Below are 25912 nucleotides of genomic sequence, written 5' to 3' on the forward strand. Positions count from 1 at the left end.
TTAAATAACTGTAAATGTCATGTAATGAAGATGCAACAAGTAGGAAATATTCTATTGAGGCCACTGTGTTTTTGGTTCTTATTATGATGTTTGTTTGAGACCTTTTATTTGAATTGGAAAACCCATCAAAACAAATACACTTATTTATGTAACTTTATTTACAGTTTGAATGTCATGACCCCGTTACCTTGGACAGATTCTGTTTTAGTTGTACTAACTATGCCAAAGATCTTTTGCTTTTTACTCCTGGAAATATATGTGTACGTTTTAAATGTAGTCAGACACCAGTTGTCGCATCAGTCTTGCGCCAACTTATTAGCGCTGGAGTTTAGCGAGTAGTTAGTTAGTAGTAACATGATTATACTGGGTCAATACTGACTTCCCCCAAGTTTCACATTTACAGTGCAATTACAGTGTGATTTATTTATTTATTTCCCCCCTGTCTAGAATGACACATTTTGGTGTTGATAGGTTAGGAATTTTAGTATTTCAAAAATGATAGTAGTATTTCAAGTAATATTATAATAAAATAGTTTCTTTTTTTTCTGAATGTATGCTGATTGAATAATATGAAGATTTTTACAAGAACTATATGAAATGTACTCAAGTTCTTAATGGAGACATTCCTCCACTTTTTGGGAATGACATGACATGACATTGGCTTTGGCCCCCATTTTTCTTTTTCTTTTTTAAAGCTCTTTAGAGCAAATGATTGACAATTTGGGTTATGTAAGGCCAAATGAGGTCATGCAGGGTCATTGCTCAGATTTCTGTTTAGAGGCATCAGAGTTCAATAGGGTGTATTGGAGCATAAACCTTAGGTCAGCCTACTATAGACCCCCTACTCTCTTTATGGGAAAACTCCCAGCTGTCCACAAATGCATCCATCAGTTTGTGGTCAAAGGTTATGCTGAATGTCTCTGGTCTCCTTCAGGGACCAACAGCATTATACTAATGCGCCAATAGATCTTTTCAAATGTTCCCATAGTACAGAAATAGAGCTATGTTGGTCCCCCCCTTTTTTTTCTTTGAAAAACATTTTGTGAAATAAAATGCAGTGCATGTTGCTGAGCCCAGAAATTAGTGCTATGACTATTTGTATAAATGTTCGGACAGGCAGATCAATTCAGATTTTTTTTTTTTGGTATTTCTGACTTGAATGTGAAAGATTTTCTGTAGTCTGGTCTGCAAATAACACATGAAATCTGATATATTTTCAAATTGGATTCAATAATTGTATGTGGTTTCAAATCTGACTGAAATCAGAGTTTGGTGCATGGAAGACTGAGCTAGTCAAATCAGATTTATTGTATTTTTAAATTTTTTTTTTTTGATCATCTGGTATACAGTGCTTCTGACCATCAGATACTCGCGACAAGAATAAAAAAATCAAAAATAAAGACAAGTCACTGGGGAGGTCGTCGCACATCTGTAGTGCCCAAGGTTGAAAGCAGCAGCAAAAACAGCATAAGCCACCCTCTTTATTTTTTGGTGGTGAGGACAGAGTGAATTTGAGTTTTTGAATAATATTTTCTTTCTTTAAAAAAAAAAAAAAAGATTTATATTTTCTCAGGCATTAACTGAACACATTTGGATGTTTTAATATTTTTATAACCGTATAACACCCCCACCCAAGCCAATGTGAATAGTTGAAACAGACTCTAATCAGTTTAGGTTACCTGTGTGCGAACACTTGGTCTGAACATCAGATTTAAAAACAAACAACAACAAAAAAAATCATCAGATTTGCTCTGCTGTCTGAACATTTTTGCTTTTTTTCCTATTACCTGTAATCAAGACAATCCAATTAATATTTCATGACTTGTACAGCGTGAGTCAGAGGAGGTGTTTTTTTTTTTTTTAAGTTTAGATTTGGTGAATATCCGTAGGTGGGCAGTTCAGGAAGTGTGAATGTGTGAAGAAGTTCAGATAAAATGCTGATTTTGTACATGCTCATCCCTAATTTGTAACCTGAAAGTCCAGTTGTGGTTTAACTCTATGGTACTGAATGGGGTATAAGTATGGTGTGGGGTTTGTATGCACCGAAACTGTTTTGATGTAATTGTCTGTAATGCAGGGAGCACGGTGGCTTCGTGGTTACCATGTTTGCCTCTCACCTGCAGGATTGGGTGTTCGAGTCCCACCTCCGCCTGTGTGTACGCAGTTTGCATGTTCTCCCTGTGCATCAGGGATTCCTCCCCCTGACCAAAGACGAGGTGTTGTAGGCTAATTGGCATCTCCAAGTTGTCTGTAGTGTATGAGTGTGTGTGTGTGTGTGCGACTGTGCCCTGCAGTGGGTTGGCACCCTGTCCAGAGTGTCCCCTGCCTTTTCCCATAGTTCCCTGGGATAGGCTCCAGGCTCCCTGCGACCCTGTGTAGTATAAGCGGTATGGAAAATGGATGAATGGATGGACAGTAAAACCATTACTACCCTTACTATGGGCTGTCAGTTAGTCTGTGCATTGGCATGGCAACATGCAAAGCTTTATCTAGCTATGGCTTCTTTGGGAACTTTTTTTATAAATAAACAAAACTGGCCATATTATCTCTGAAACATTAGTTTCTCAATATGAATTTCTTGTTTATAGAAATGGTGTATAAAAGCAATATTACACCTGCAATCATGCTGTTGTACTGAATTTCAGCATGACTGTGATTCACTACAACTACACTCTTGCTTGTGTGATATTGCTAAATTGCCTGACTCTCCTGACTGAAGGCCTTTTTAAATATGCCATGTTTATCAAATATTTGTAAACATAAAAACTGGTAAAACAAAGGTAAGCTCATTTGGACCAATCTTTACTTTATTTTCTATTCAATACTTGTTTCCCAAGTATTGGGACATTTGCCACTACATCCCATAAAATTGAGGAATTCTAGGATATTTTTTTTTCTTGATTAACCCTTTAAACCTTTGTGTGACTGAGTTGTTCATGTGACGTTAAAGTGTATTATTCAGTACCTGCTATGAATTATTATTCCGTCACTGATAGAAAATCTATAAATGGATTGATATTTATTATTATTATTATTATTATTATTTAAAAGTCTAGATTTGAAATGGTAAAATCTTTCCCTCTCAGGTCAGTATGTGGAAGATGATGGGAAATGTAGTTCATGTGACATTACTTGCTATAAGTGTAAAGGACCAACGAATGAGGACTGCCTTAGCTGCTTGTTGACTAGGTAAGTAAACTGGTAACTTTTAAAAGGAAGACCTTTCACACTGCACATAATGTTCGTCAGAATGGACATAACCTTACTGGGAGGCAACAAGAGGGTGCGCTGGTTGGATGTAGTGTCCAACGTGAATAGTTTACTTTTGAGATTTTACTTATTGTTCAAAATGTTAAGATAACTGCTACGTGCTTTGCTTCCTCTGCAGGTTCTTTGATGATGGACGCTGTGTACTGCAGTGCGAGTCTGGAAAGTATGAAAGGGATGGGCAGTGTCATCGCTGCCATCATACATGTCATGAGTGTAATGATGAGGGTCCTGACAAATGCACCAGCTGCAGCAGAGGTACTGTACCTATGCACTTGCTACTGTACCTACTGCTGCTACTGCTACTGTACCTGCTAGGCCCAAACAAAAATAGTAATGTCAATATTACTTAGTCTAAACTATATTATGTTTCCAGATCTATGTAATACATTGCCTTTAAAGCTAATAGTAGTATTTTTTTTTATTGCATATATTGGTATTATTCTGGGGGAGCACGGTGGCTTAGTGGTTAGCACGTTTGCCTCACACCTCCAGGGTTGGGGGTTCAATTCCCGCCTCTGCCCTGTGTGCGTGGAGTTTGCATGTTCTTCCCACACTTCATGGGTTCTCTTTGGGAACTCCGTTTTCCTCCCCCAGTCCAAAGACATGCATCATGCCAGGCATCTCTAAATGGTCCATAGTATGTGAATGGGTGCGAGTGTGTGCGTGATTGTGCTCTGCAATGGGTGTGTACCGCCGTCCAATGTGCCCAGATTCCTCTGGGATGGGCTCCAGGCTCTCCCCAACCCTGTGTAAGATAAGCGGATGGTATCGTGCTGATTGACACAACCTATCTGTCCACCATATTTTCAAGCATTCTCTTCATTTTTCTATTGCCTTCTCCAAGAGGGATATGTGCTGTACTCTTGAAGTTTTGTCCAAAATAAGAACTCTAACAGACAACTGTCTCTATCCTGCCTGAAGGCAGTCTTCACTTTGGAAGCACAAACATGAATCTGGGCAGTTGAAGATTAGAAAAAGCCCAAGCGATGTTTGTGAGCCTCTGTCCAATGTTTCTTTTGATTCCCTTTTGGCTGATAGGAGTGGAAACCAATGTGATCTTCTGCTGTGGCTGATGGGCTACAAGGTTCTAGTGATGCTTTACTGCTCACCATGGTCTTAAAGTGTGATTATTTGAGTGTGGTGTTTATTTTTTTTTAAGCTTTAACCAGCCTGGCCATTCTCCTCTGTCCTCTCTCATAAACAACGTGTTTCTGCTCACTGAATGTATGTTTGTTTGTTTGTTTATTTATTTATTTATTTACTTAATTGTTTTTCGCACCGTTTTGTGTCAACTCTAGAGGCTGTTGTGTGAGGCTGATTATAGCATGAACGTGCAGGTGTACAGGTGTTCTTAATAAAGTGGACATTGAATGTATTGTATAACAATTAATTACCAGTACATACATACCGTTTTCTACCTTGGTAAAAAAAAAAAAAAAAAGATACCATTTATACTGTCTCAAACAACCATTTCAAAAACCAAAAACAGAATTTTGTTTTAAAAGATGATATAACTATACCTACTTAATGTAGTCAGTATTTAATTAATTGTTTTAAGTGTTTAAAAGTTTTGGGTAGAAAAAAACTACCTTTTATAAATCCTTATAACTGTAACACAGGTGTGAAGAACAAGAAAGAGAAACGGAGTGTATCTTCACACCTAGTAAATTAGAGCTAATAGAAAGTTAGCTATCAATTTGGTATGACTAATTTGGAATTTAGTAAAGAAATATTTACATAGGATGTCTGGACATGATATTTGAGATGTATATGAAATAAATGTTACATAGTTCAGGATAAATAACCTTACCTCAGGAATGGGGAAACTTACCTCAGGAATGGAAAACTTACCTCAGTAATGGGGAAATTTACCTCAGGAATGGAAAACTTACCTCAGGAATGGGGAAACTTACCTCAGTAATGGGGAAATTTACCTCAGGAATGGGAAATTTACTTCAGGAATGGAAAACTTACCTCAGGAATGGGAAGATGGCCAACATGCTAGCCGCATTAGCAGGTGGCTCAGTGCTAATCAAACACGATACAGAAAAATACATTTTAACATTTACTCTGTTGTTTCATATGTACATTAAATATCCTTTGTGTGTAATTGGTGACAGATAAGCTGGGAGTGGAGCGCTACCTGTTCGGCGGTGAGTGTGTGGAAAGCTGCCCACTGTCACACTACCACTCGACAAAAGGCACGTGCGAGCCATGTGGTCCGAACTGCACCGTCTGCACGAGTGCGACACACTGTGTTCACTGCGCCTTGTCATTCAGCCCCAGAGACGGTGCGTGCGTCAAGCTGGAGTGCGCAGACGGTCAGTTTACCGCCTTTTAGAAACTTCTGCTTCTTCACCACATGATGTGTTTCCCCTCCATCCTCTTAAGCGAGAGTTAATATTAACAAGCTAATTGTGTTGGCTAATATTAAGTACACAAAGCCAGGCAACCACAGGCAAAAACAGTGATTTTACCTCAAGGTTAAAATTTCCAGATTTGTGAATATTGGCTATCAATAACTTTTCATACATTAGAACATATAAAGATCAACAGTATGTAAAAAGGAACAAGCCAATCATTGACACAAGTAATATAAAATAAGGTTTTGTTTTGTTTTAAATACATTTATCCCAGCTCTACTACACCTAGTGTAAATGTTGTAATTTTATTTAATTATTTATTTGCTTTTTAATTTTTTTATCTTCCTCATTAGATAGATGCTTAACATGTGTTTAAATGTTTGAGGTTTTTTTTTTTTTTTTTTTTTTTTAACCCCCATACTGAATCATATATACAATCTTATACTTAAATAAGAGGTTTTGCAGACTTGCAGTGACCCCTTTAACAGGACCACCTGCCCTTGATTCATAGACCCCTGGGGATCCCTAGACCACATTTTATGCACCACTGATCTAAATCATAATTGGATTTAGTCAATATATCTGCATTTCCTTATAATTGTGCTGAAATGAGCCATACTGAAAGATTCATTCCTTGGATTCTGTTGGCTGCTGAATTTGTGTAATGACTATTTGACAGGTACACTATATGACCGAAGTTTGTGGACGCCTGACGATCACACCCATATGGCCTTCCCCAAACTTTTGCCACAATGTTGGAAGCACACAATTATATCGGATCTCTTTATAAGGTGTAGCATTTAGCTTTCCTTTCACTGGAACTAAGAGGCCTAACCCAAACATGTTCCAGCATGACAATATGCCTGTGCACAAAGCAAGGTCCATAAAGACATAGTTTGCTAAGGTTGGAGTGGAAAGACTTGAGTGGCGTGAACAATGCCCTGACCTCTCAACCCCAAAGAAACACTTATGGGATTAATTAAAATGCAGACTGCACCCCAGGGATTTTTTGCCCAACATCAGTGCCTGACCTCACTAATGCTTTTGTGGCTGAAAGTCAAATGGCCAAAGCAATGCTCCAAAATCTAGTTGAAAGCCTTCCCAGAAGAGTGGAGATTATTACAATGCCCTCCACTAATATTGGCACCCTTGGTAATTATGAGCAAAGAAGGCTGTGAAAAATTACCTTTATTGTTTAACCTTTTGATCTTTTGTTCAATAAATTCACAAAATACTCTGTGCTCATGGATATCAAACAATTGCAAACACAATGCAGGTTTATAAAAAAAAAACAAAAACATATCTTTGTCATTCATAACAATGGGTAAGACCAAGGAATATAGCTGTGATGTGCGGCAAAAGGTTGTTGAGCTTGTCAAAATGGGAAGTGGCTATAAGAAAATAGCAATTTAATTTAATAATTTGTTGAAAATTATTGAAAATGCCCATTTCCTCCAAGTTCCAGTCAACAAATTTTATGAATCAACCTGGAATTGGACGTGTGTCTATATCGTCTCAACGCACTGTGAAGAGGATGGTTCAAGTGGGCAAAAAATCTCCAAGGATCACAGCTGGAGAATTGCAGAAGTTAGTTGCATCTTGGGGTCAGAAAGTCTCCAAAACTACAATCCAAAGTCACCTACATCACCACAAGTTGTTTGGAAGGGTTTCAAGAAAAAAACTCTACTCTCGTCCAAAAACAGATTCAAGAGTCTTCAGTTTGCCAGACACTACTGGAACTTCAAATGGGATCAGGTTCTACGGTCAGATGAAACCAAAATAGAGCTTTTTGGCAATAAACACCCGAGGTAGTTTTGGTGCATACAGAGAGGTAGCCATATAAGATAAGATAATACTTTATTAATCCCCAGACAGAGAAATTAGGGAAAATATGGAAAAGTGCCGTATGCCCACAGGTAAATATGGTAGTGGCTCTTTAATGTTTTGGGGCTATTATTCCTGAGGACCTAGACATTTTGTTAGTATACATGGCATCATGGACTCTATTAAATATCAACAGATATTAAATGAAAACCTGACTGCCTCTGCCAGAAAACTTAAAATGGGCCATGGTTGGATCTTCCAGCAGGACAATGGTCCAAAACATACATCAAAATCAACGCAAAAAATCAAGGTCCTGCCATGGCCTTCCCAGTCCCCTGACTTAAAACCCATAGAAGGATCTGGAGAGATTCTGTATAGAGGAATGGTCTCAGATCCCTTGCCATGTATTCTCCAACCTCATCAGGCATTATAGGAGAAGACTCAGAGCTGTTATCTTGGCTAAGGGAGGCACAAAGTATTGACTAAAAGGGTGCCAATAATTGTTGCACATCTATATTAACACCTATAATTAGTTTTTTAAATTTTTTTTTATAAACCTGTGTTGTGTTTGCAATTGTTTGATATCCACGAGAGCAGAGTATTTTTGTGATTGTTTATTTTATTTTATTTTTTATAACAAAAGATCAAAAGGTTAAACAGTAAAGATGATTTTTCACAGCCTTCTTTGCTCATATTTATCAAGGGTGCCAATATTAGTGGAGGACACTGTATAACAGCAAGGGAGGCCTTCATCTGTAATGGGATGTTCAAAAAGCACATTAACGTTATGGCCAGGTGTCCACATACTTTGGCTATGTACTTGGGTTAAGGTTATTCTGATATAAGTGGAAGGAAAAAAAAAAAAAAAGAAAAGTTCACGGTGTAATTTCTAATTACACGGAGTTTGGAATTCTCTCGGACAATGTGATCTTGAGCCATAAATCTTTCACCATAAAAAAAGTCAAAGAGAACTTTTAAATTCTATATTTTTATAGCCTACTCCTAATGACTATTTTGGTGTAACGGATTTTGCATATATTTAGTGGCATTTTAAATAACATTTATAACTCATCTTCGTCAATCAAGTCAGACACAATCTTTTAATCCTAAAGTCTAAAAATATAGGTCAGTAGGAAAGTGAATTAGCCAGTTTATTTGTTCCGGATAAGAATTTTCAACCTCTCATTTCACACCCTTCTTTCCATCACAGCCTATCAGCCTGAATCAGTACTGAATTTGTCTCAGCTGGTCACAACATGCGCTGTAGTTGATCTAATCAGATCTGCTTAACACATTCAGAGGGAGATATGGGAAGAGTTCGACTGAGATACTGAAGAAAAGTGAGACAGACAGTGCTGGAACTCAAATTCTTATCATTAGTGGCAGACGTGTATAAACGGATCCTCTGCTGTGGCCTGAGGGCTTAGCTACACACGCCACTATACGCTATCTTTCTCACACATACATACACGAACATTCCCTTCTTCAATCTTTTTTCCACATAAGATCCTATGATGCGTGCTAATGCTCACACAGACCTACACCCTCACATATATTCTATTTCATAGTGCGTCTTACGATGAAACAGAAACAGAACCTTATTTGGTATAGACAGCGCTGAGCTAACTGCTAGCCTTCTGAAGTAGCATTTTACGGCTAATTTAAACAGAGCTATCACTTTGATATTAACAGCATATGTCTGTTTCAGAAATGCACTAAAAAAGGAAGGGTTTAAATAAGATGGTTATATTGGACATTTATATAGCAGCCTGTATATTGCACATCATATGATGTATATATCGATTAGTCTGATAGGATATCCTCATTCACCATATTGTGTGTTCTTTACAGGTGAAGTGACTGATGAAGTTCGTGCGGATTGTGTTACTTGTGAAGAAGGCTGTCAAAAGTGCCTCAGTGGTGGGTATTGCAGAATTATTTTCAGTCCAGTTATTTGTCAAGATAGCCTGTTTATGGTGACAAATGCAGTGCTTTATTGCTTGATGCAAGCAGATCTTTCCCCACTACAAGTTAAGCATGATTGATATTCATAGGAGGGTGATCAAGTAGTTTGTTGAATTCCGAAGAGAGAGGGAAAAGTTGCATCAATAAGGGACACTTAAAACAACTTTTCCCAAATTTGCACCTGCACAGCACGTTACCTCGTGTTAATTGACCCATTTTAGACACTCTGGAGTGTTCTGACACAGAACACGAATATATTTATGCTCAAAGAAGCATTCTTTGCTGTGTGTGCCTGTGCGTGCGTGTGTGTGTGTGTGTGTGTAACTGACATAAGAAGATAAAGCACATATCTTGTTGCATTTCGTACTAGCTCTTTTCATCCATTTAAATTTGGAGCTGGAATGATGGCAAAGATGAAAGGATGTCACACCATGTTGCGTGTGGGTCATCAAAGTGCTAGATGCACGCTCGTTTCTGTTGAGATAAGCGTGTAATCAAATACGGGCCAACTGGATCAGATTAAAGAGTGGCTGATAAGAAGTGCTCCTTAAGTTTCTCATTTCCCCTTTTAGTCCTGGAGGCTTTTTGGGAGGTTGAGTTTGTCAAAACTGATCTGGACTCAGTTGGTGCTTCGTTATCCAAAATGGCTTTATTCTTTATATGTAGACTGAATTTTTTTTAATGTCACATTACTAAGCACTACTACTACTACTCGTACTCCTCCTCCTCCTCCTACTACTACTTCTACTAGTACTCCTACTACTACTACTACTACTACTACTACTACTACTGCTACTACTAGTAATAGTACTCCTACTGCTGCTACTACTACTACTACTACTACTACTACTACTGCTACCACTAGTAGTAGTACTCCTACTGCTGCTACTACTACTACTACTAGTAGTAGTACTATTGCTGCTACTACTACTGCTACTACTAGTAGTAGTACTCCTACTGCTACTACTACTACTACTACTACTAGTAGTAATAGTACTACTGCTACTACTACTGCTACAACCGGGCCTAGCAGGGAATAAAACTTGGTAGCAGCGGCAGGTATGAAATGTTGACTGGCACATCAGCTTGTCATGCATTGTTGTCCTTCTTAATGCCATGTGAGCAAACACACCTTCAACAAATCATCCAACCATGCCGTGATGGAGTCCAAATAATGTACGTGCCCTAAAGGCCTACTTTTTCCTTGGTGCCTTGCATTCTTGCTTCAGTTACATAAACTATGTATTGGCTTAGCTCTTGAATGGATGGAATATTTGCTCAGTTTGGATTTCACAATGCAGCAGCCCTGAAGCAGAGTTGCTTCACAACAGTCTGATTGAATTAACCAATGAATAAGTGGATCTAATCTCATCTCTAATCTAGGGCAATGTCTGCATGCCCCCTGTTGGTTCACCAAGAACAAGACAACTAACTGGCTGGTTTATTTATTTTATTTGTGCTGCGGTGGTCTTTCTTTCTTTCTTTCTTTCTTTCTTTCTTTATTTATTTAAATATATGTGTGATGAAATTATTGCTGAAGCTCATAGTCAGTTAACATATTGTTGGTTAACTGACTAATTATTTTCTTCTCCTTTGTTTGTCAGCAAATCCAGCACACTGCGTGTCCTGCCTCAAAGGGTATTACAAGTAAGTTTTATGAGGTTTAAAAAACAATAACGGGTAACTTTAAACATGAGGTTCAATACCTCTTCAATTTAATTTGTTTTTCTAGATTAAGGACAAGTTGCCATAAGTTTTGCCCTGAGAAAACATATGGAGATGATGACTATATGGTGTGCAGTCCATGTGATGATTACTGTGTCAACTGTGATGAGTCCCAGTGTTACCTCTGTGAAGATGGCTTCTTACTCTCAGGTGCCAAATAATAATGATTGTTTTACACAGATATACTCTCTTCTGTTCAGCACTCAACAAAACCTGTAGAAATCTGAATTAACATGCTTTAAAGGTCTCCACCCTTAAACACGTTAAATATGTGTACTTTGAAATATTTGTTGTTTATAGTGATTCTGTGTTGGTATTGATCCATTGCTGGGGTTGTATTTTCGTTATTCTCATGACCCTGATGTCACAAGGGACATCGCTAGTGCTGGTACCATGTCGATTAACAGGAGAGAAAAATGTCCGTGACCTCAGACAGTAGGGATTATGGTCAGGTTTTGCTGCTTTTTCGCGTCTTTTCTTATTCAACGCTGTGTTAATAAGAAATCCAATGTAGAAGTAGTGGAGAGAAAACATTGGACTTAAAGTTCCAGAATACACTACAGCAGTACATATAGTTATATGACCATGTTATGTTGAGTTATTCCAGAAACTCGGCTCAGGCAAATTAGCGATCTACGAGGTGGCAAACATAATGATGTCGATTATGGTATTAGGATGAAAGTTGAAGCTTTGGAAGCTGATCTCTCTGAGCGGAGTGTACACATGAGGATGTGAAAGAGCTGGACAGAGTAAAGGACTAAAGCGAGGTTGAATTGCTCTCTAGCTAGAGATGAATTGAGGGCTGAATCCCACTGACCCCACTATCAGTAGGTAGTCAGATTGCATTGTGGGTAATGTAGGAAGCCGTTTGTTAAAACCATAATGAACTTTTTTTTTACTTTCACACTATCCGTTGTTACCCAGATGAGGACGGGTTCCCTTCTGAGTCTGGTTCCTCTCAAGGTTTCTTCCTCATATCATCTTGGGGAGTTTTTCCTCGCCACCGACTCGCTCAATATGGATAAATTCACACACTTAAAATCTGTATCCTGTATTTTATATTTCTGTAAAGCTGCTTTGAGACAATGTCCATTGTTAAAAGAGCTATACAAATAAATAGAATTGAAATTGAAGCCATAACTAAAATTAAAATAGACCAACATGTTGATTAATACAATTTTAAACCAAATATGTATGTATGTGTACATATATGTGTGTGTGTGTGTATGTGTGTGTGTATATATATATATGTGTGTGTATATATCTCAGAATTTAAGTATAAAAAAATCGATATAATTGAAGATCACATGTTAATGATAAAGACTATGATGTAAGTAGTTCATGGTGGATTTTTCCTTTGAGTATATTGTGTATTGTCTGTATCTGATTACTGGTAAAAATATGGCTGGAAGTGCGTCTTCTGTCTGATGTTGTGCGTATGGGGTGCCTAAGGGCAGAAGAATAGAGGTTTATGTGGATGGTAGGTGAGGATAGACCGACATGCTGCTACCAGCCCATCACACCTTCTCTCGTCTGAATTGCAGCTTGGAGAAGATAGAGCTATATGGAATAAAAGAACCTTGCTCCTTCGCACAGTGCTATGTTTTTGCAGTCGGTTATTTCCTCTCTCGGAATGCTGAAGCAATAACACACAGTACTACATTTGAAATAATTATACCTTCATTTGTATATACAATGATATTCATGACTTTGTTTGTAAAGATACTAATCCCTTAATGAGGAGTTTATCTGAGAGCATGTCTTGTTCACGTCTAGACGGCACATGTGTGAGGAACTGTAAAGAGGGTTTTTATTCTGACGAGAGCCACGAGTGCGAGCCATGTCACCACGAGTGTCGCTCATGTGGCGGGCCATACTATGACGACTGCGACTCTTGTGAAGATGGCATGCGTTTGCTGAACGGGCAGTGTGTCAACATGAGCAAAGCAATCCATTGTGACCCCTCACACTTTGTCAACGGTAAGGCACCATCTTCATTTAGCCTGATCTGAATTAGCTGTGGAAGTTTGAACTGTTTCATATAAAACAGTCTAGTTACTTTTAATCAGGTTCAACACGAGGAGCCAAATGAATATGGAATATATAGTTCGTTTGGGCCGATCCATATTATCTGAAAGCGGTCCATCTGAAAAATGCTTGAATCCTATTGGTAAATAATCTGTTAAGTTAAATGTCAAGGTAGGAACCAAATGAGCATGGAAAATATACTTATGCTGGTGCTTTTCCACAAGTCCCTGGCTGCTATAATTAGCATCTGCTTATAATGTGCCTCATCTTGAAGACAGTAAATCATACATTTGGTTCATCTTAAAATTACTGCTTGCTGAATAAGTGCCTTCTGTATCCTCTCAAACCCTGTGTGTGTGTGTGTGTGTGTGTGTGTGTGTGTGTGTGTGTGTGTACGTGAACGTGTGTGTACATGTGTGTGTATATATGTGTGTGTGTGTGTGTGTGTGTGTGTGTGTGTGTATAGGACAGGGGGATTGTGAGCAGTGTCATCCTACCTGTAATCTGTGTTGGGGGCCAAGGGTTGATGAGTGTAATTCCTGCATGGATGGTGAGTGTACTGTTTTGTCCAGTGCTTCCATATTTCCTTGCCTTGAAATGTTCTTATTCAAGAAATGCAATAACATTCTATGTGTGTATATATATATATATATATATATATATATATATATATATATATATATATATATATATATATATATATATATATATAAAAATGTGTGTGTGTGTGTGTACCCATAGGTATGTTTCTAGTTGCAAGAAGTCATACGTGTGTACCATCCTGCCCTGAGGGTACATTTGGGAACAAGACAAGTGGGCACTGCGAGAACTGCCTGCCAAACTGTTTCAAGTGCCATGAAGCCCAAAACTGCCTCAAGTGTAGACGTCATTTCTACCTACAGAATGGCTTATGCGTTGACAAGTGTACAAAGTGTGCATTGTTTTTCTCTCCCACGTATTTCTCTGTTGTTTGCGCCTTCATTCATGTACACACAAATGCACAAAAATGCCAATGTAGTAGTACTATGTACTAAGTGCTAAACATCAGTTAATGCACGATAATACAAACACTTCCAATTCACTACACAACGTACATATGGTGAATAGACAACAATTTTGGGTGTCATTTGTCTTTATTAGATAAAGGCTGACTTTGGAAGGTAGCACAAATAGCGCGATCATTAAAGGTTTCCTATATCAACGCATGACATCTAACATGATAAATGATCAAATGAAATACTGGTACTGGCATGTTCCTAAGCAAGACACACTTTTTGTTTGCCTCTCCGCAGGGGTTACCCTGAAAGCGGTGTTTGCCATGGCTGTGCTGAACAATGTGCCTCGTGTGAAAACCAAGCTGGTTATTGTCTGAGCTGTGAGCAGCAGTACCTGCTTCACAGACACACCTGTGTGGTCCACTGCCCTGTGGGATACCATGCCAAAGACAACGTGTGCGAGCAGTGTCCTAACAGCTGCACCCAATGCGATGCAAAAAGCCGATGCACTGGTAAGTAATTCCGTTATGTTGACTGCGAAGGAAGGCAGTTAAGTTTAAAAGATACAGCACATTCCGTCCCAGCATACCGGGGACATTCATTGGTTCATTATATTTAAAGAATTTTGTAAGGTACCTTTAAAGAGTGTCAAGAACTTTACACAGAAACTGTTATAAAAATAAAAATGATAAAACGTGCAAATTGATTAAATTCCTGTGTATTTCCTAGGGCAGAGTTAGCAGCTTACTTACAATGGGATATCTCAGGGGTGATGTGTAGGGCCAGTTCTATTCTAAGTGGTTTGACCTTCTTTCTTTTTCCCCTTCCTTCCTTCCCATCTTTCTTTCTTTCTTTCTTTCCATCCGTCTTTCTTTTCTTCCTTCTTTCTTTCTTTTCTTCTTTCTTTTTTCTTTCTTTCTTTCCTTCCCTTCTTTCCCTTCCTTCCCTTCTTTCCCTTCTTTTTTCTTTCCCTTCTTTCTTTCCTTCCATCCTTCTTTCTTTTCTTCCTTCTTTCCATTCCTTCTTTCTTTTTCTTTATTTCTTTCTTTCTTTCTTTCTTTCTTTCTTTCCTTCCTTTCTTCTTTCTTTCTTTCTTTTCTTCACTTTTCTTTTTTCCGTTCCTTCTTGGTTTCCCTTCTTTCTTTCTTTCCTTTCTTTCTTTCTTTCTTTCCTTTCTTTCTTTCCCTTCTTTCTTTCCTTTCTTTCTTTCCCTTCTTTCTTTCTTTCCTTTCTTTCTTTCCCTTTTTTCCTTCTTTTTTTCTTTCCCTTCTTTTCCTTCTTTTTTCTTTCTTTCTTTCTTTCCTGTCTTTCTTTCTTTCCATTCCTTCCCTTCTTTCGTTCTTTCTTTCTTTCCATCCTTCTTTCTTTTCTTCCTTCTTTCCATTCCTTCTTTCTTTCCCTTCTTTCTTTCTTTCTTTCCTTCCTTTCTTCTTTCTTTCTTTCTTTCCTTTCTTCACTTTTCTTTTTTCCGTTCCTTCTTTCTTTCCGTTCCTTCTTTCTTTCCATTCTTTCTTTCTTTCCCTTCTTTCTTTCCCTTCTTTCTTTCCTTTCTTTCTTTCCCTTCTTTCTTTCTTTCCTTTCTTTCTTTCCCTTCTTTCTTTCTTTCCTTTCTTTCTTTCCCTTCTTTTCCTTCTTTTTTTCTTTCCCTTCCTTCTTTCTTTCTTTCCATCCTTCTTTCTTTTCTTCCTTCTTTCTATTCCTTCTTTCTTTCCCTTCTTTCTTTCTTTCTTTCTTTCCCTTCTTTCTTTCTTTCTTTCTTTCCTTCCTTTCTTCTTTCTTTCTTTCTTTCCTTCCTTTCTTCTTTCTTTCTTTCTTTCCTTTCTTCACTTTTCTTTTTTCCGTTCCTTCTTTCTTTCCGTTCCTTCTTTCTTTCCATTCTTTCTTTCTTTCCCTTCTTTCTTTCCCTTCTTTCTTTCCTTTCTTTCTTTCCCTTCTTTCTTTCTTTCCTTTCTTTCTTTCCCTTCTTTTCCTTCTTTTTTTCTTTCCCTTCCTTCTTTCTTTCTTTCTTTCCTGTCTTTCTTTCTTTCCATTCATTCCCTTCTTTCTTTCTTTCTTTTCCTTTTTCAGAATGTGAGCAGTACTATTTCCTGTATGAGGGCACGTGTATGGATGACTGTCCAATAGGCTACTTTCCAAATGTGCAAGAAAAGAAATGTGAGCGTTGTCAGACAAATTGCGCAACCTGTGATGGACCTGATACAGACGACTGTATATCGTGCCGAAATCCTACAGATGTCCGCTACAATGGAGCATGTCTCTCCACCTGTCCATCAGGCACATACCAGGACAAGACTGTGTCTGAATGTCGGGGTATGTCAATCTCAAACACACACACACACACACGCACACACACGCACACATTTCCAGATATGATCCTGTGTAATGTAAGTAACCTCTGGGACCTGGCATTGCTCAAGACCCTAATAAAGTATCACAGCTCCTAATGCAATATATATATATATATATATATATATATATATATATATATATATATATATATATATATATATATATATATATATAAATGGACATATAGAAAGTTTTCTATAACTAATTGTCAGTGATCAAAAAAAGAAAAAGAATCAAAAGTAATTTTTGTGTGTATGCTGAGGCATAGAAGTTTCAACATACAGTCTGGAATTTTGAAACCAGTTTTCTCGAAGGGACCTTATTCTAAGGCCTCCTAATTTTTCCTAATTAAATGAATCATAATAGAATATGGAAACCGAACAACATAAGCCAAGGCTGCCACTGTACAAACAAAAGCTAGACATTGCACAACCAGATGCTGCACAGATGTTGGACAGCCAAACCCTAACAGACTCAGACTATTCATATGGCTTTCAGCACCATACAGTATATCATGGTTTGCCCTTCTTTATTCTTTCAGTTCTTTTGTCCGTCTAAATCTGTAAATTGATGGCATGTTTTGTCTTTTCCGCCATTTGTTGTTTCTATCATCGGGTCCAATGGCTCTGATTGTAGCTGATATAATTGTATTTTGGCTATATGTTGCACTTGGAAGTCAAATCATCCTTTTCATTCATTTATTTATTTATTTTGGTATTTATCCTACTGGGACGCATCCATTGACCGTCACCACGTTGGTTCATAACAAATGAAAAATCCTAGCATTTTTCTTTCTTTATTTTGTCTGCACAAATGGATGAAAGCCTAATTACAACAAGCACAAAAATAGTGTTGTATGAACCATGCTTTCTATTCAACACACTGTTCCATATGGTGTACAGATGAACTAAATAGGATTTAAACTCCAAATTGGAATCTTGCCCACAGAAATACAAGCCTGCTTTCATGGCTCCCGGGTCATCATTTCACACTGTACGTTAGGATGGTTTCTATTTAAAACAAATTTCATATTAGGATGATGTGAAATTGACTGGATTGAGAAAAATTTGCACCTCTGTGACCGTTTGATTCCCCATGGTGAAAATAATTGACTTGTTACGCCCTCCTCCGACTGTGATTAATCACATTGGTTAATTCTATCTGGGTGGTGCATTTTGTTTATTTTTCAGACTGCGATAGGTCCTGCCTGACCTGCTCTGGCCCTCACCCTTCCTCATGCTCCAGCTGTAGGCCCAACATGAGGAAAGATGTTAACGGCCATTGTGAGTTCTATAGCAACTGCTCTCTAAGCACATTTGAGGATAAAGATGGGCAGTGCAAACCGTGCCACGCAAGCTGTCTCCGCTGTTCGGGCGCAGGCGAACATCTGTGCCTCAGCTGCCGCTCTGGCTATTACCTGCACAGTGAGCTCCTGACTCTTCTTCCAACTGCTCTTTCGTACCATTTTAACTAGCTAGGCGGGAAAACATACATGACCAGTAATTCCACTGTACAGTTCCAACACAATTAAAAACCACTTTATACAGCATAAGCGAATACTTTTATTATTCCTATAAGTCGTATACATTATTAATGAGAGCCAAAGATAAAAGCGAAGCAAATATTGTTGTTCCTCCAAACAGATCACATGTGTGTTTCCATGTGCCCGGACGGTTACTACAGTGACACGAGTGAGCGTGAGTGTATTAAGTGCCATGTGACGTGTGCAGTGTGCCATGGACATCACAGTAATGACTGCCTCAGATGCAAAGAAGGCTATTTCAGGTCGGGAAGCACCTGTCTGCAAAAATGCCCTCCCAGGTACACGTTTATATTGGGCATATTTCTTTGCCACATCATAATCTTTTGATATTTTTCTACTTAAAGGATAAGGATACACTCTTACTAAGGATGGCTGGAAGGAAATGACTGAAATATTAATGTTACACTTCCTTAGAGGATATCCGAGTGTCAGATCGATCCCATTCTGCATCGTCATCATGACTAGCATTTGTTGTACCGTCACTAGAGGGCGCCACACACTCAAACAACAAATGTGTGACTCTCACATCTGACAAGATGGACCAAATGACAGAACAGCTAACAATATATTAGAAGCATCGTACTTGTTAAATAGTGAATTATTAAATGCTGAATATCATGATGAAGTGTCGTACAACCCTTTTGTCTTCAGAGCTGCTTTAATCCTTCTTGTGATGCTGTTGTACGTGTTTGTCAGCACATGAGGATGTATGAAGAGTGTCTCATCAAACCATGAATCTCTTCCCTTGCTTGTCTGTCCAAGTTATGTGCATTGGCTCTAAATACAGGATGTTTCCAAATTACAACTCCCAATAAAAAAAAAAACAAGAAAAAAATAGCTTTGTGACGATCACAAGACTGAGATTTTTTTTTTTTCTGTCAAAGACTGGATCTGTGCTCCCTGGTCAATTCTGGTTGAGAAGTTTCCTTTTTTATTTTTTTAATGAACATAATTTATTTCCCCAGTTAAAAGACTTTTACATAGTCTCACACTACATGAAGCAAAAATACAGACCCTTTGATATCTTGGTATTCTGGATCTTTTATCCTCTGCATTACTTGTGTGCTTGTATTTTAAAAAAAACCCTATATAATGGAGCCTTAGTTTAAATACACTATGAAATGCATTGGTGCAAAATCTGCACTAATAGCTTTTCCTGTTAGATCGCTATATCAGAAAATGACCTCCACGACGCCATGTCGCTTATGCTTTCCTTCTGCTATCGTTGCCTGCGTTTGAGCAGTGGGAGGAAACCATTTTTATTTCCTGACTCCACTTAAATGGTCCATCATCCGTCAAAAAACCACTGCATTCAAAGTAGCACGTAACATTTCAATAACATTAAATATTCAAAGATTTTTATTCAGATAGCCTTTTGAGAGGAAAGAACTTATTTTACTTATCCCCTTACAATGTGTCATTTCTAATGAAAGTTCAATTCTTAATTAAGGCACATTTAAGAAAACAGAGTAGGTCAGCAGGCCCACTGACAATAGGAAAGAGTTTCGATCGAAAAGAATGTGATTCCAGATATTATTATATTAGTCCATATATTAAGCTTAATCGCTTAGCAGGCTAAAGATTCCTCACAAAGGGGAGCTTTTTTTTTTCTTTTCTTTTTTCTAAACCTAAGTAGCGTTTGTGTACTTTGTTGTTGAAGGGGAGGAGACCAATGTTGTGAATATTCATATGATATTATTATCATATCCATATGAAAAGAATTTTAGACCCACCAATTTCCTGTACTCATAAACCAAATACCTAAATAGTTTCTCACATTATAGATACACGATCATCGTTAGACAGAAATATTCAAAAGCTAACTTTCTTCTCATGACTTTCATTACAGCGTTTCTTTTAAAGGTAGAACTATTCATTCTGTGTGCTTGTGCCCTTGTGTGCAGATAAGACTCGCATTTTTAAGAACGACAGACTAAACAGGCTAAAATGGACTGCTCCATGGGCAGAGGTGGCTTGGTGGTTAAGGCTCTGGGTTACTGATCAGAAGGTCGGGGGTTCAAGCCCCAGCACTGCCAAGCTGCCGCTGTTGGGCCCTTGAGCAAGGCCCTTAACCCTCTCTGCTCCAGGGGTGCTGTATCATGGCTGACCCTGTGCTCTGACCCCAGCTTCCTGACAGGCTGGGGTATGCGAAGAAAACTGTGAAATCTAATTTCACTGTGCTCTACTGTATGTGACCAATAAAGACTCATTATCCATGAGTTTAGTAATATCCCTAACTAAAAGTCCAGCATTTTTGGTTTTATTTTTCCACCTCGGTCGTATAGGTAGCTTCTTGAGAATGTACTCACAGTAATGAAGAGAGATTTCTTAAAAAAACATCGAATCAAATCCTGTAGAGATAGTCTTAGCAATGTTATACTGGTGTGATATTCTTGTCTAATGAATTTGAAGTTTTGATTCCCATAAGCTCCCCTTTAATTAGATTTTAGCAGTACATCAAGTTTGTAAACTGACGTTTTATAACACTTTGCTTGAATTTTACTAGGAGAATCTAACCTTCAATTCACAGTACTTCTGCCCTTGTCTTAATTACTTAATTACATACCACATCGGGTGCAGATCAGTAATAGTAGTACGCATTTCTTTAGGTTCTATGGCAACGATACCAGTGGGACGTGTGAGCCCTGTGACCCGTCGTGTGTGGAATGCTCAGACGGTGGCAATACACACTGTCTAGGCTGTAGAGATGGTTACTTCCTGTTACAACACAAAGGGATCTGTGTGCATGTGTGCCCGACCGACTACTTCGTTGACACTTTGAAGAAAATGTGCCAACCATGTCACGCATCCTGCAAAACCTGTGAAAGTAAGCTTCTTCAAAATGCTGTTTGATTTAAAATAAATAAATAAATAAAACATTTCCAGCTGAGACTAGATGAATAAGAGGCGCACGTATTCACAAAAAGTTTGCTTATATTGTAAATCCTTCTTGATTAGAATTTTAATACGATGATCGATGCTTACGTATAATCGGTTTGTTTTGTAGAATCAGGACCTCTTCACTGCACATCCTGCTTTGAGGGCTTTCAAATGTTCGGAGGAATTTGCTCATCCCTGTGCCTTGCCGGAGAGTACGCTATATCCAAGGTAACACAGCCTGGACCTTACACTAATAACCAGTGCTGTTTTGCATCAGATATAGCCATCATTACATGACTCTACAAAAAATGGGAGTAAAACATCCATTTTGATTCGGTGGAAAGGGGGATTGCATTTATCACATTTAGAAAGTTTCCATTAATGCCAAATAAACAATACTGAGTGGCCGGTTTATTAGGTACACGCTGTATCTATAGTTATTGATCCTTTTTGTCAGATACACATGTGATATAGGTGTAGTAGGGATTCATTTACTGACTGTATTCCATCTTTGACTGTGTTCAGTTTGGAAAGGGACTACCTCAGGTGGTGGATTATTCTCGAAAGCATACTGTAGACACTTGATATGATAGTTGCATGCTATTGTGTTGTCCATTCACCTTGGCTTGCTAATACTATGCATTTCTTTCTTTCTAAATGTCTTCCTGTCGCACACAGAGCCCAGAAGTTAAGTGTGAAGCATGTGACCCATCATGTTTAGAGTGTAAAGGGGACGGACCGTTCAACTGCACCAACTGCCATGCTTTACATCGTCTCTCAGAGGATAGAAGGTGTTTAGCTTGCTGTGGAAAAGAAAATCACATGGACTCATCCCCACTGCCCTGGGAGTGCTGCCAGTGCCATGATGGTAAAATCTTTTATCTAGGGCTAAAAACATTCATCAGTTCCATAATCCATCTGTAATTCAGATCATAGGTTTATATTCATGTGAATATTATAATGTTATCATTTGTTATAATCTTGTATGGTAAATGCTTACATCAGGGGTGTCCAATCTTATCCGGAAAGGGCCGGTGTGGGTGCAGGTTTTCATTCCAACCAAGCAGGAGCCACACCTGAGTCTATTGAAAGCCAAGATCAACTGATTAAACAGGTTTATTAAACTGCTTGATTGGAATGAAAACCTGCACCCACACCCGCCCTTTCCGGATAAGACACCCCTGCCTTACATAATCTAAGGCTAAGAATAAACAGAATCAAATGTGTTATTTAACAGTGCCAAATGACAAAAGCTTGCTGTACAGGGATTTATATTTAACACTTACTGAAAGAATCTCCAAGTCAGTGCTTTGTAAGTGTTCAGGACCGATGGTTTGAAGCTTTCCGGATTCTTGGTAGTATGAACAGCTGCTGTTTTGTTGTGGATGTTCCGACATCAAAGATTAAAAAGTGCACGGTTCATTAATACATTTAAAAATTAATTAATTGGCATGTTGCTGTGGTATAAGAGGAATAAAAACACTTCAGAATGTCCTGTTATTGAGAAATAACCAGATAACCAGAGTTAAGTAGCCACATCAAACCACCCCATCTTTTTGATTATTTTCCTATAACAGCACGCCCGAACATGCTGTATTCTTTACAGAATTGTTATGATTTCGCTGATACCGGCCTCAGAGTTAAATTTTTGGAGCCACGCTGCTGTCAGTCCTCTCAATACCGAGCTCAGGAAGAAGTCACACAGACACGGAGTTCAGTGAAAGCTCCTTAGTTTAATGCTGAAATAGGCAGAGTATATGTACAGAAAAATAGGAAGGAAGGGTGGGGGTCTGACAGTTAGACTATTGCTATCAATGTAGATTGAAAGATAGAAAACCCTGTACTCATGCTCTTTAAAAAAAAAATAAAATAAAATAATAATAATAATAATAAAATATATATATATATATATATAATTTCATGTGCTTTGTCCGTGTAATTACTTTAACAGAAGTAATCTTGTTAAAATGTGTTCACTCACAGCTTCCTTCGATGAGTGTGTGCCTGGGGTCAACTTTAAGTTTCGCAGCAAAGAGGACCTACCTGCAGGAAACTCTGGCATTCTTACTGTTATTACAATATTATTGCTGGTTGGAATGGGTGTGATGGGTTTCCTCTTCATGCACTTCCTCCCAAAACTGCCATCCTTAAGAGCTGTAAAATCGAATGGCTACACCAAGCTGGACAAAGAACCTGCTTTTACCACGGCCACGCTCCGTGACAGCGTTCAGAGTGAATACTGTGATAAGGATGAAGATGATGATGACGATGACGATGATGAGGAGGATGAGATTGTGTATATGGGGCAGGATGGCGTGGTGTATCATAAATTTAAGTACGGCCTTTTAGACCAGGAAGAAGAGGACATGGATATGGAGTATGATTACTCAATTTATGCTATAAAATGAAGTGTATGAGACTCTTGTAGCACTTTATTTTGTTGTCTGATGGAAGATTATTTATTGCTACTATAATACAGACGATGAAGCCCATTCATTCTTCTGAGGTGAGTAGTTAAAAAAAAAAAAAAAGTTTTAATATTTTGGAGAATAATCAACTGTAAGCACTTTGTTAATACCTCAGAGTATGACTGAATTCCAGTACTGTTTTAAACACAACATCGCTGTCTTTTCTTTATCGTATCCACTTTGGGAAAGTCTGTTCACAATTGTATGAGCTGTTCTGATACTTAAAGTAAAGTTAAATGGGTCTTTGGAGGCCCGAGACAACGTTATTATGAATGCAGACTTCAGGAGCTTACTTGACCCAGAAATCAATGATTACTACGATCCTCTACGAAATACCCCTCCCCCTCCCCCCCCTATAGGCTTTACAATGCAATGGTATCCATATACAATAGGGGTGGCTGTGGCTCAGGTGGTAGAGCAGGTTGTCCACTAATCGTAGGGTTGGCGGTTCGATTCACCTGACTCCACATGCCGAAGTGTCCTTGGGCAAGACACTGAACCCCATGTTGCTCACGATGGCAAGTTAGCGCCTTGCATGGCAGCTCTGCTACCATTGGTGTGAATGTGTGTGTGAATGGGTGAATGAGACACAGTGTAAAGCGCTTTGGATAAAAGCGCTATATAAGTTTTACCATATACCTTTACCATATAATGTTCTGTGATGTTGATTCTGATCTCGGATACCATGGGACATAATAATTTCATGTTTATTGCATTAGCATCACATTAGATAGTCCTGAATATCAGAGGACATTTCACAGTATAATAAATGGATCACAAAATCAACCCAAAGATGGACTTTGTAACACCTGGAAGAATGGATATTTTTGGTAAATGTTGCATTATATTTTAAGATTATTAATACTTGGGCTAATATGTTTAGCTAATGATTGCTGTGTATGTAAGTGTCTGATACTGTATGGCCTATTGCAAGAAAAGAAACGGCCTCCATTTTGACCACAACACACTTTGTGTTTTGACTGGAGTGGAACAGGCTTAATTTTAATCAAGATTATTAATTTTTTTTTTGCCAAGACAGCATTAATACAGTATATGATATGATATATGACATATGACACTGCAGTGCCGGTATAAAATTATTTGGTTAGGGAATCTGCAGGGATTTTTATATAAGACTCAGTCTTATATAAATAAGTAATTTTCATGAGTCCTAATCTAGAACACTGATTCAAAAATCTTCTGCCCTTGTCATGAAAGGTATTACATTTTATTATTATGTACTATATTTAAAATGTACAGAAAAAATCTACAAAGAAACGTCATCATTGAATGAGTTATTAAACATTTGAGATTTACCCTTTACCTTCAACTCTGATTATGAGAATGAGCCAAATGAAAACCTTTTTTTTTTTTTTTTTTTTTTTTTTTTTGCATTTTTAAAAACAATTTATTGCAGATGGGTGTTTCAAAAGTTTTAAAAGTTTAAGGTAGCGGTAGAAGGGGCTATCGAGAACAATGGACTAGTAAAAATTTTTTACTTTTACTTTGTAACTACAAATATAAATGAAATGTACTGTTTCTCTTCACTTTTTTTTTTTCATTTCACTCGCCCTCGTACACCAAAATCAATCAGCTCCATCGCTGTCCGTTTTCAACGACAGAGTGAAATGTTTCAGTAATATAAAAGCAATATAAGAAAATCTCAGTCATGAAGATTTTTGAAATCTATATTCTTACACACATAGTGAAAAGTTTATTTTTTTACCTTTTTACTTTTCTGAAATGGCTGAGGTAAATGCATCCCTTTCAGACTCTCCTTGATGAACACCAGTGAAACCAGTGTGAAGGAATTACGAACCTTGCGAAAGAGCAGGATGACGCACGTTTCTGTCTGAAAGTGTACTTTATTGTTGAATTACGTGACATTGGAGTAAACAAGCAATCTGACTAAATCTGATGTACTGTATTGGTTATTCTGCACCTACATCATTTGTACTATCTGAACTAATTAACTTACTGAATTGTATTGCTGAACGAGTGAGATTTTCCACTACCCTGCTGGACAAAATAGCAAATTCCCAAAATGTTTTCTTTCTGATAAACATGCTGTGGCTTTGGGTACACTTATACTTACTATTTCAGCGAGTCAAACCTTTTGCTGTTCTGCAAATGAATGATGTAAATACAGATGAAGTGGACTGATTGTGAATGGCATGTACACTGATTCCTGTTTCCAACTGTTTCCAACTGCTATGTGAGCACTGACTCCACACCCTTAACTACATGTTACAGACAAAGGGTACTTTGGGGAATATGGGCTTAGATACAACCTTCAGTGACGCTCAGAATCAGTTAGCTTGGAGAGCCTACTGTCAATATCCACACAATAACTGGTAAGCATCCATATTATTATGCACAATAAGATTAGTCATTTATTTTTATTCAGAAGCGACAAAAAACAAAACAAAACAAAAAAAACGGAGTTGGGTATTTAAAAAGCAGGTTACTTTACAGCTCGGTGTCATAACAGTGTCATTACTC

At 38.1% G+C, this 25912-nt stretch overlaps 2 protein-coding genes across 2 annotated transcripts; both read left to right on the top strand.

Annotated features, from left to right (window-relative positions):
• Window positions 1-2438: 2438 nt before the first annotated feature.
• Window positions 2439-19970, top strand: LOC128607449 (proprotein convertase subtilisin/kexin type 5-like). The gene is made up of 15 exons (XM_053624309.1): window positions 2439-2445; window positions 3087-3189; window positions 3389-3525; window positions 5391-5591; window positions 9309-9377; window positions 11027-11069; window positions 11155-11297; window positions 12924-13127; window positions 13642-13725; window positions 13917-14106; window positions 14468-14682; window positions 16238-16480; window positions 17710-17943; window positions 18250-18340; window positions 19967-19970. The coding sequence occupies exons 1-15, from the start codon at window positions 2439-2441 to the stop codon at window positions 19968-19970; spliced, it is 1968 nt and encodes a 655-aa protein (XP_053480284.1).
• On the top strand, window positions 18248-25824 carry LOC128607513 (proprotein convertase subtilisin/kexin type 5-like). The gene is made up of 4 exons (XM_053624419.1): window positions 18248-18340; window positions 20672-20889; window positions 21070-21810; window positions 22926-25824. The coding sequence occupies exons 3-4, from the start codon at window positions 21600-21602 to the stop codon at window positions 23348-23350; spliced, it is 636 nt and encodes a 211-aa protein (XP_053480394.1). The 5' UTR covers window positions 18248-18340; window positions 20672-20889; window positions 21070-21599; the 3' UTR covers window positions 23351-25824.
• The last annotated feature ends 88 nt before the right edge of the window (window positions 25825-25912 follow it).

The sequence above is a fragment of the Ictalurus furcatus genome, chromosome 5, assembly GCF_023375685.1.
Source record: "Ictalurus furcatus strain D&B chromosome 5, Billie_1.0, whole genome shotgun sequence".
Lineage (NCBI taxonomy): Eukaryota > Metazoa > Chordata > Actinopteri > Siluriformes > Ictaluridae > Ictalurus > Ictalurus furcatus.

What these genes read in the sequence shown, in the direction of transcription:
- LOC128607513 (XM_053624419.1), top strand. Translation starts at nt 21,600, where the DNA reads ATGTCTTCCTGTCGCACACAGAGCCCAGAAGTTAAGTGTGAAGCATGT. An exon ending in GTGCTGCCAGTGCCATGATG is followed by an intron (nt 21,811 to 22,925) that starts GTAAAATCTTTT and finishes GTTCACTCACAG; the next exon opens with CTTCCTTCGATGAGTGTGTG.
- LOC128607449 (XM_053624309.1), top strand. An exon ending in ATGCACCAGCTGCAGCAGAG is followed by an intron (nt 3,526 to 5,390) that starts GTACTGTACCTA and finishes AATTGGTGACAG; the next exon opens with ATAAGCTGGGAGTGGAGCGC. An exon ending in CTGTCAAAAGTGCCTCAGTG is followed by an intron (nt 9,378 to 11,026) that starts GTGGGTATTGCA and finishes TTTGTTTGTCAG; the next exon opens with CAAATCCAGCACACTGCGTG.